The sequence below is a fragment of the Coloeus monedula genome, assembly GCF_965178545.1.
Source record: "Coloeus monedula genome assembly, chromosome: 23".
In the NCBI taxonomy this organism is placed as follows: domain Eukaryota; kingdom Metazoa; phylum Chordata; class Aves; order Passeriformes; family Corvidae; genus Coloeus; species Coloeus monedula.
The window spans coordinates 796,460-805,952 of NC_138803.1; the positions used below are offsets into that span (position 1 = coordinate 796,460).

Here is a 9,493-nt window from a genome sequence, read left to right on the forward strand (position 1 = left end):
GCAGGCGAAGAATATGCTTTAGATAGGCGGGTTCATGTAAATTTTACTGTAGAAAAGATTTAACTTTTTTGCCCCTTGGTGTGCTTGATTTGTGGAAACCTCCTCGTTGCACCTGATGCAGAATAAATAAGGTCTCCTTTCTAACATGACTCTGTGTTTAGAGAGCTCCTAAAGTCAGCAACGAGAGGGAACAGACCCAGTGATCCATCTGGGATGTCCCTGTGTCCCAACAGCCCCACCTGCCCGCCCACGGGTCCCGTGTGTGGCTGTTGAGGGCTTCCCCGAATGGCCACAGCAATAATTGATGGCCGAGGTCACCCCGGCCTGGTGGGGCGGCTCGTCTTTCCCTGCCCACAGGTTTCATTTCCTTGGCTGAGAAGAGCCGGAGACTCCCGGCTGCCGCTGGCACAATGGTGGATCCTGTTCCCCATCAATCATTCATGTCCTCGCCGCTGGAAGGGGTTTCTTGGGGGCTGCTGGAGTGGAAATGGGGGAGGGATTTTCTGACCTTCGTGATATTATCTAGGTGCTGGCAGCACCAGGGAAGGTTGGAGGTACCTGGGTCACCCGCTGTCCCCACAGGGTGAGTGGTGTGGGGGCTGAAGGGAACACAAGATTTAGAGGGGACACGGGATTTATAGGGAACATGGGATTTGGTGGGGACAGAGGGTTTGGAGGGGACATAGGACTGGGGACATAGGACTGGGGACATGGGGTTTGAAGGGGACATGGGGTTGGGAGGGGACACAAATTTGGAGAGGAAACAGGTTTTTTGGGGTGTCATGGGAGATGGTAGGGATACAAAATGATCTGGGAATTTTGGGAGGCTGCATCCCCCCACATTCTGCTGGAGCCATGGGGTCCAGGACAAGTCAGGGCTGGCTGTGGCCAGGGCTCTGCTCTCCCCTCCATAGGGACGAACACCGCCGTGTCCCCCCTCCTGGTGTCCCCATGAGTGTCTTGAGCTGCATGAAGTACCTGATGTTCATCTTCAACGTGCTGGTGTTTGTGAGTCCACCTGGGCCCCGTGGGGTGCAGGGGTGGAGAGAACCTGTGCCTGGGGAGCGACATCTCCAGCTGGCTCAGGGGTGGGTGACACCGGTCCCAGGGAGGGGACCAAGGGTTCAAACATCCCCCATCCACATGGGCTGCCATTTCCATCTGACTCGGGTGGGTGACACCCAGCCCAGGGAGAGGACCAAGCCTTGGACATCCCCTAACCCCATGATCATCTCCGGACCTCCCCCTGCAGGCTGGGGGGACATGCCTGGTGGCCGTGGGAGTCTGGGTGGCCGTGGACCCGGCTGGTTTCCAGGACATCGTGGCCGCCAGGGCTGTGCTGAGTGCAGGCGCGTGGCTGCTGCTGGCCCTGGGCATCGCCCTGTCCCTGCTGGGCTTCCTGGGCTGCTGCGGGGCCCTGCGCAGGAGCCGCCCACTCCTGCTGCTGGTGAGGGAGGGAGATGGGTGGGAAGGGGCTGCAGGATGTGGGCAGAGGCACTGGGGGCAGGAGTCATGGGCGGGAGGGTGGTGGGGGATGCAGGTGTTCCTCATCCTCAATACATCCTGCCATCCACTCCCCATCTTGTGAGTCTCGATTTAGAGCCCAGAGGATTTATAAAGCCACCAAGTGGGGTCAATTCTCTCTGAAGCCACTGGCTTGCCCCACATGGCATTTCCAAGATATCCCCACTGCTGGTGAGGGGCAGAAATGCCTGTTTGAGCACCAACACCCCCATTTCTTCAGCATCCCCAGTCCCTTGCAGATGGTGCTTGTTTTTGACCCCTGCCTTGCAGCCACAGTGGTCAGAGATGTGGAATCTGTTCCCAGGAGCTGCACACACATCCCTCGTCTCGAGGATGCAGGGCACAGGCAGGGCTGGTGCAGAGGAGGGCAGGGATAATGTGAGCAAGCTGCTTGTGGGATCAGGCTGGTCTCTGACTCCTTCACCTGCTGCCTTCCAGTTCTTCATCCTCGTCAGCCTCGTCTTCCTCATGCAGCTTGCTGGGGCCATTCTCTTCCTGGTGCACTGGAAACAGGTACTGGCACCGTCCCCAGGGTCGCCAGCCTCCCTCTGTCACACCATGGCCATGGCTCAGAGCCCACCAGGCAACTGGGGCTGGCGTGGGGACACCCTTCCCCTCACCTCCATCACCAGCACCACAACACAAACCTCAAAGCAGGCGGGGGGAGGGGGGAGTCCACTGGGTGCCCAACTCCCCTCCAAAGGAGCTGGTGCTGAGCAGAGTGGAACAGTCCCAGCCCTGGCACCAATCCCACAGGTCCAACCCGAGCGCTTCCTGTCTGAGCTGAGGAGGAACTATGGTGGGGATGAGGGTGCTGAGCTCTTCTCCACAGCCTGGAACACCCTCATGGTCACGGTGAGCACCTGGAAGGCTCCTGGGGGTGTGTGGAGCACACACAGGATCCACCAAGGGTGAGCACGGTGATGGTGTTTCCCTTCTGTTCCAGTTCTCGTGTTGTGGCGTTTTAGGACCTGAAGACTTTGGGAACGGCTCCCGCTTCCAGGAGCTGCACCCAGGGACGCCATGGCCACGGGCATGCTGTGCCCGGAATGGGCTTCTGCAGGCAGGAGAGCTCCTGGGCTGGGAGCAGTGCCAGGACAGAAGCCCTGGCTACATCCACGAGCAGGTACAGCACAGCTCTGCTGTGTCCGTGTCCCTGTCTCAGCCTCAGCCCTTCCCAGGCTCGCAGAGCAGAGCATGAGGGACAGGAGCCTGGGACAGTGCCTGGCTGTGGTTCCATAGTCCAGGGGCTCCCAAAGTCCTCAGCTCGTCCTGCCACAGAGAAGACCCCCCCCCCCCCCCCAGTCCCCCTCTGGGCTCCCCGTGGCCACAGGGAACATGAGAGAGCCCCTCCCTCCTCTCCCTGCCCCAGGGCTGCTTCTCCACCTTCGGCAGGACCCTGCAGAGGTACATCTCCCTCCCTGGGACCTGCAGCTTGGTCGTGCTGGGCATTGAGGTAATGAGGGGGGCTGGGGACAGGGCAGGCAGAGGGTCCCCTCTTTGTGGCAGGGGGGTTGCTCAGCAGGCAAGGAGAGCACAAAGGGGCTCAGGTCTGTCTCAGGGTACAGAGCCCACTCTCCACTGCAGATGGGGCAGGTGAAGGGACAGGGGAGGCTTTGTTTTGCTCCCCCTGGGTCTCCTTGCCCTGGTGTCCCTGTGCAGCACCAGGACAGCTGGCCCAGGCCCCTTGAGGGGCACAGCAATGGTCCCAGGCCAGGGACGCTCCAGCCCCTCTCTGCTTCCAACCACAGCCAGGCCTGGCCTGGCCCAGCCCTGCCATGGGGCTGACCCTCTCCTGCCTCTGCCATTCCAGATCTTCGCAATGTTCTTCGCCTTCTGCCTCTACTACAACTTCGACTGAGTGGGACAGGGACAGGCTCGGGGCTCTGGGAGCAGCCGAGGACACAGCCTTTCCTCACCCATCAGACTCAGCTCATCACTGAGCTCCATCACTTCCCAGGCATTGGGAACCTTGCCGAGTCCTGTCTCTGCTCCAGAGGTGGGCCTGGCTCACCCTTCTGGGAGCAGGGACAGGCCATGGGTTAAATTCCCAGCAGGGAACCTGCAGAGCAAGAGGCTGAGCACCGCACTTGCTCCCCCTGCGAGCTGCAGTCAGCCCTCATTTTTGCATCCCTGGAAGTACTGAGAACTGTCCTCCTTGGCCCAGTCCTCTCGTGCTCCTCACCCTGCACATCACAGCGCTGACATCCCGCTCTCTTCCACATCCATCCACTCCCAGATCGCCGGGAATCTTTTGGGCTCTTCCTCCCCTGCCCTGAGCTGGTTCTTGTCACTGGCCACCTCCTGGAGTCACAACAGAGCCGAGACACCATCCAGGTTATCCTAAATGGTCCAACTGGAACCTAACAGACTGCTCTGGAGAGCCAGGGTTGTAAGAGTTGAGTTTAATGACTTCACCCTTGAGGTTACATGGAAAACGAAGCTTTTCCCAGGAAAGGACTCCCAGCAGCTGGTTCTGACCTGTCTGCTGCTCAGCTCCTGCTCTCAGCCCATTGTGAAAATAGAAACTGAACTACTTGGTGCTATTCCCATGTCTCTGAAAGTTGGGAATTGGAAGCTGAAGTGGTGCTTCCAGTTTTCCTTTTCTTTCAAATATTCCAAAACCTCCACTCAACAAAATGGAAAAATAGATATAAAAGCTTCATATTTTATTAATATAATGGAACTTTTCACCAAAAAAAAAAACCAAAAAACCACAACCCCATGCAAGGAAACAGAAACCCAAAGCTGGTGCAGCCCTTTAAAGGCAGACTCTTTCCTTGTACCTGTGTGAGGGGAAGGGGACAGTGACAGCCCCAAGAGAACAAACCCCCTCAGGAATCTGGGCAGGATTTCTTCTCCTTCCTGCAGATGTTAACCCCTTTTCTTTTCTGTGCGGTCAATTCACTGCTGGCACTTGTTTCACTTGGGATGATTTTCTCTTCCAAAGGCTTGGAAGCCTGTGATGACCCAAGAAATAAAAGAGCTGTGAATAATTTAATTTTACAGCCATTGGAATGCCCTGTGCTCCACCAAGGTAAGAGCTGGCTGTACTCTGGCTCTCATGCAGTGAGCCTTTGCTGTTCTGCTCCCGCTGCTGGGGTTTTTAGGAAGGGGGATGACAGGAGAGCAGGATGACTGAGCAGAGCAGTGGCACACACACAGAGGAGCTGGGTTGCTCCAGGGCTCTGTGTGTTGGTGCAGGGATGGCTTCACTCTGTGCCCTCCTGACAACCACAGTGAACTTGGAAACGGGTTCAGAGCTGGAGCAGTGAGCACAACTGCCAGGGCTCCTGCAGGGAAGATAGCCTCATCCCAGCAAGGGTGTTATCCAAACAAGGTGCAGGGAGGGAAGGCACCTAGGGAAGGCAGAAGGCCCAAAGGTAACTGATTTTTGGGCAGAGTTTTTGATCTGCTTAAGTGTGATTTATTTTTAGGAAACTCATTCATGAGGTGAGGGAGAGGAAAGGAGGCAGGAAGAGAGGAAGGGTGATGGGAGGAAGGCTGCACTCCACCAGGGAATAGGGAGACCAGGGAACAGAGATGAGGGAGAACAGGGCTGCAGGATCCCTGGGAAAGGTTTATCCATCTGCCCCTCCTCCTTGAGCAGCACAGCAGTTATTAGTGAATGAGCATTTAATTGGAAGGAGAGAATGTAATGAGCTTAAAAAAATATGATGAAATTAAATACAGATCCAAAACACAGAGCAGAAGGGGAGGAAAGACAGAACAAAGCAACTGTGAAAAGGAAATTGAGACAAAAGGACTGTAGACCAAGAGGGAGCTACACCCAGTGAGCAAAGCGTGGTCCTTACTCTCAGCTGCCCTGCATATTTCTCAGTCCACTCCCTGGCGTTGAGCAGGAACAGCTGCTTGTTGTACTTGTACTCCGACGACTAAATGGGAAGAGCAAGACAAAGACAGAGATTTGATTGAATACCTGTCATCAAGAAGCTGGCACCAAGTCTGGCTTTAGGACTCCTAAACCACACTAAAACCACAACAAGCAGAAAGTGCAAAATCCATTTAGTTTGCTTGAAGAACTCATGCTGCCATTTGCACTGAAGAGAATGGCTTGAAGACAAAATCTTGACCATCTCTTCTGGCCTCAGCTGCCTCAGGGAAGCCCAGGGACACCCCAGCTGATCCAGGTCAGGCCACACTCCTAGTGTGTCAATCCAGAGCAAGTGAAGCAGAAGCTGAGCCTAAATCCAGCCCCCCACTCCCTCCCCACCTGTGTCCATGGCCAGGAGAGAGGGAGAGGAGCTCACATACGATGTCAGCCATGAGAGGGTCATCAGGGTTGGGCTCTGCCATCAGCAGCTGGATGGAGGTCAGCAGGGTGGAGATGTTCAGGGAAGGCCTCCATGCACCCTGTAAGGAAATGGGATGAGAGCAGCAGCTCAGAGAGAGAAACCAGCACATGGCAGCCCAGAGACACCTCAGAACCCGCAGCACTTCAACCCAACCTGCCCACAGCTGCCTTGGACTTCCAGCACCTAATGCCCCATGGAACACACCAGGCCCACTCTCAACACAAGGCTCCAAGGAAGCCCAGCTGACAGCCAGGGCAGTGGTCATGGCTCCAAGGCAGCCAGAGCTCAAAGGGCATTTGGAAAAAGCTCCCAGGCACACGGTGGGACTCTGGGCTTGTCCTGTGCAAATCCAGCTCATGGCCCCGATGATCCCTGCATGTCCCTTCTAACTCAGGAGATTCCATGATTCTGTGGGCTGGATCTCTGCTGTGTTGGGGCAACTCATTTTCAGACCTAATGCCTTTTGACTCCAATCCTTAAAACCTTGGAAACTTATATGGAACAAAGAACATAAAGTTCTGGCTCTAAACAAATGAGATGCCACTCAAAAACTTCACTCCCTGCTCCCTGTAAATAAGTCAGGAGTAAACAGACATTCAATCAGGCTTTTACAAGGAGCAGATAAGGAGGTCATTATCCTGCCCAGGCTCACTTACCCACACCCAAGCACTGTCTTACCTTCGGAGGTAACTTAAGAACATCCAGGCAAATCCTCCCAGCAGAATCGATGTTGGGATGGTAGATGGGGGTCAGGAAGCGTATCTTTGGTGGCTCAAATGGGTACCTGAAGGCACAAGCATTAAGAAACAGAAGTTATTGTTATATCTGCAGGCCAGTTGTTTTGCCACCCAAGCAACGCCATAGCTTCCTCTTCTCACCCTACATGACACCCTTCCCCATAAATCTTTGGAGGCAGTGCTCTGCCTTTGCTGCTTCCAGCTGTGTCTGACCAGCACTTCCCGGGATAGACTTCCACAAGGGAACAACGTAAGAAACTTTGTACTGATGAACAAGCTCTTTCCAGAAAGCTTTGAGACAGTATGAGGCAAAAGTCTTATCATTGCACTTTTAGGTTTTTAATCACACATCTTTGATGTTCAATGCAAAATAAGTGTATCAGCCACTGGGAAAATTGCATTCCTTAAAAAAAAAGGGTCTCAACCCCATTCCTTGTTGGGAGGATAAAGGAAAAACCCACATGTTAGCATTTACAGCAAATACATTACAGCAGTTTACTCACATTTGAAAGCAGGACTACACCAACTACTTAACCAAACAGCCTGCTTTGGGTTGGAAGGGACCTCAAAGCCCATCCAGTCCCACCCCTGCCCTGGGCAGGGACACCTTCCACTGTCCCAGACTGCTCCAAGCCCCGTCCAACCTGGCCTTGGACACTTCCAGGCATGGGGCAGCCACAGCTGCTCTGGGCACCCTGTGCCAGGGCCTCCCCACCCTCACACGGGTACCCACTTACCTTTCAGGAACTATGATTTCCAGGTTGAATACTCCTTTCTCATATGGTGTGTCCACACCTCCTAAAATTTCTTTAGGAGCAAGATGAAAATACAAGAATTACACCAAAATCAGAATTACAGAATGGTTTGGGTTGGAAAGGACCTTCAAGATCATCTTGTTGACAGCAGTCCCCACATACCTCCCACAGTTACAGAGCTGCTCAGGTGACAGAATCATAGAATGTTAAGGGTTGGGAGGGACCTTAAAGACCACCCAGTTCCAGGAACACCTTCCATCATCCCATGTTGCTCCAAGCCTCACCCAACCTGGACACTCCCAGGGATGGGACGGCCACAGCTTCTGTGAGCAACCTGTGCCAGGGCATCACCACCCTCACAGGGGAGAATCCCGGAATAAAAAATGTCATCTTATGTGAGACCAGCTCCCCTCCACAGCATCTAAACTGAGGGCAGACCAGCCAAGGCACAGGCCAAGCTGTGTTTAAAGGAAAATAAAATCCCACACTTCCACATAGCCTATAAAGGCCAGAGCACACAGCAAGCACAGACCTAACAGCAAATTGCAGCCCAGCCCTGCCTTTGGGAAGCCCCAAGGTACGTACGTGCCCGCAGGTCATCGAGCTGCCCGTTCTGCCAGCAGGTGATGCCCGGAGGTGGCTCCGTAGCCAGGAGCGAGAGCTCCCTCTTCAGCCGCGAGGCTCTCTGCATGGTGCTGGAGCTCTGACACCGGATTCTACTCCTGACAAACCCGGATTTTAAAAATACCACTTTATATTGAGAATTTTTTTTGGCCACAGATGTGGGTTTTGAGCTGTTATCCTGATGTGATACCAGTCACAAAGAAGCTGAACCTGTTCCTGGAGCTGCTCTCGCACCTGCTGGAGGAGCAGAATGAGACTCTTTATAATCCATGCCATCTCCTCAGTCCCCAGCTGAGTCTAATAAACCCTGGGATTTAACAAACCCTAAGGAACTAGGAGGCCATGACCAGGCTTTAAACCCCTCATGGAACTGTAGCATCTGCCCCAGGACCAGCCATGTCCCTTCATGGTTAGGGTACGCGCTGCCCTGCTGGAGCCACCCATCAGTGCCCCTTCCCACCCCAAGGCCCCATCTCCCCCTTCCTGTGCAGGGGGAATCCGAAAGCTGCCCAGGGATGGGCCACTCCTGGCCACAGCAAACCCCCAAAGCAGGGGTCTGCTCTGCCTCCCCAGCCCCCATGGCCAGGGCCATGGGGACACCCGCCAGCCCGCCCTGAGAGGAACCTGTCCCGATAACACACTACAGCCCTACCACCCACGCTGAGGATGGGGGACCCCCCTAGGCCTAACTTCCCCCACCAGGGATTATCGTTTCCCTCAGGCACCACTAGCACGGACTCCCCCGCCCGAGCACCCCTCAGTTTCACTGCACCCTTAGCCTGACTATCCCCACTGAAAAAGCGCTTCACCCCCCTTCATCAGCCTAATTAATTAACCCCTCAGCCTAACTACCCCCGCACCCGGACAAGAGCTGCACCCCTCTTCCCACAGATAGGAACAACCTCCCAGAGCCTCATCCCTGCCAGAGCCCTTACACAATCCCTTCGGAACGACCTCCACCCTCTCTACTTACTAATTACCCCCTCACTCTAATTAACTAACGACCCACAACGACCGAGCCCCGCGCTCCCGCCCCCCAGGCCCGTGAGGCGGCGCGCGGCGGGGGCGGGACTTCCGCTATCCCCTGGCAACGGCGGACGCCTGGCGGACAGCCCCGCCCCCCGGCCCGCAGCTCGGGAGCTGATTGGGCGGTGCCGGCGCCCAGCCCCGCCCCCGGCCCGCAGCTCGGGAGCTGATTGGGCTGTGCCAGGGCCCAGCCCCGCCCCCTCATCCGAATCGAAGCTCTGCCATTGGGTGAGCGCTGCGGGCGGGAACCCTCGCCCCGCCCCTCGCTGGGACCCGCTCGGGGGGTTCCGCCCGGAGTTGCGGTGGGGAGGCGGGAGCGGGGCTGGGGCTGTTCCGCGACCCTCCGGAGCCCCGGCTTTGGGACACTCCGGGCCTGGGACCGTCCCACCCTGAACCGCGTTAAACCTCCGCGGACAGGGGGTAGGGCCCCGCTGGGAACGGTTCTTACATAACCCGCCCGTCCTGGCGTTGTGTAACCGGCCCCGTGGGGCGAGGCACCGGCGCCGCGCCC

At 56.0% G+C, this 9,493-nt stretch overlaps 2 protein-coding genes across 3 annotated transcripts; one reads left to right on the plus strand and one right to left on the minus strand.

The window, feature by feature from the left end:
* Nucleotides 1–951: 951 nt before the first annotated feature.
* LOC309581473 (tetraspanin-18-like) lies at nucleotides 952–3,385 on the plus strand (the record flags this gene model as incomplete). The annotated part of the gene is made up of 7 exons (XM_082296094.1): nucleotides 952–1,008; nucleotides 1,253–1,447; nucleotides 1,963–2,037; nucleotides 2,281–2,379; nucleotides 2,471–2,650; nucleotides 2,897–2,980; nucleotides 3,338–3,385. 7 exons carry the CDS (start codon nucleotides 952–954, stop codon nucleotides 3,383–3,385), a joined length of 738 nt encoding a protein of 245 aa, XP_082152220.1.
* Nucleotides 3,386–4,171: 786 nt separating this feature from the next.
* UBE2T (ubiquitin conjugating enzyme E2 T) lies at nucleotides 4,172–9,012 on the minus strand. 2 transcript variants are annotated; one of them, XM_082296056.1, is made up of 7 exons: nucleotides 8,930–9,012; nucleotides 7,918–8,193; nucleotides 7,315–7,384; nucleotides 6,519–6,624; nucleotides 5,800–5,898; nucleotides 5,340–5,420; nucleotides 4,172–4,484 (listed from the first exon to the last, which is right to left on the minus strand). In XM_082296056.1, the coding sequence occupies exons 2-7, from the start codon at nucleotides 8,021–8,023 to the stop codon at nucleotides 4,359–4,361; spliced, it is 588 nt and encodes a 195-aa protein (XP_082152182.1). In that variant the 5' UTR covers nucleotides 8,024–8,193; nucleotides 8,930–9,012; the 3' UTR covers nucleotides 4,172–4,358. The 2 variants fall into 2 exon arrangements, with proteins under 2 accessions (XP_082152182.1, XP_082152183.1); XM_082296057.1 differs by having other exon boundaries at nucleotides 4,358–4,484; nucleotides 5,759–5,898.
* Nucleotides 9,013–9,493: the final 481 nt, after the last annotated feature.

Bases quoted from the DNA above. Each gene is read 5' to 3' on its own strand.
- UBE2T (XM_082296056.1), bottom strand. From the start codon at position 8,023: ATGCAGAGAGCCTCGCGGCTGAAGAGGGAGCTCTCGCTCCTGGCTACG. The intron at 5,899-6,518 runs GTAAGACAGTGC...ATTTCCTTACAG, and splicing joins TTCTTAAGTTACCTCCGAAG to GGTGCATGGAGGCCTTCCCT. The intron at 5,421-5,799 runs GTATGTGAGCTC...CTTCCCATTTAG, and splicing joins ACCCTCTCATGGCTGACATC to TCGTCGGAGTACAAGTACAA.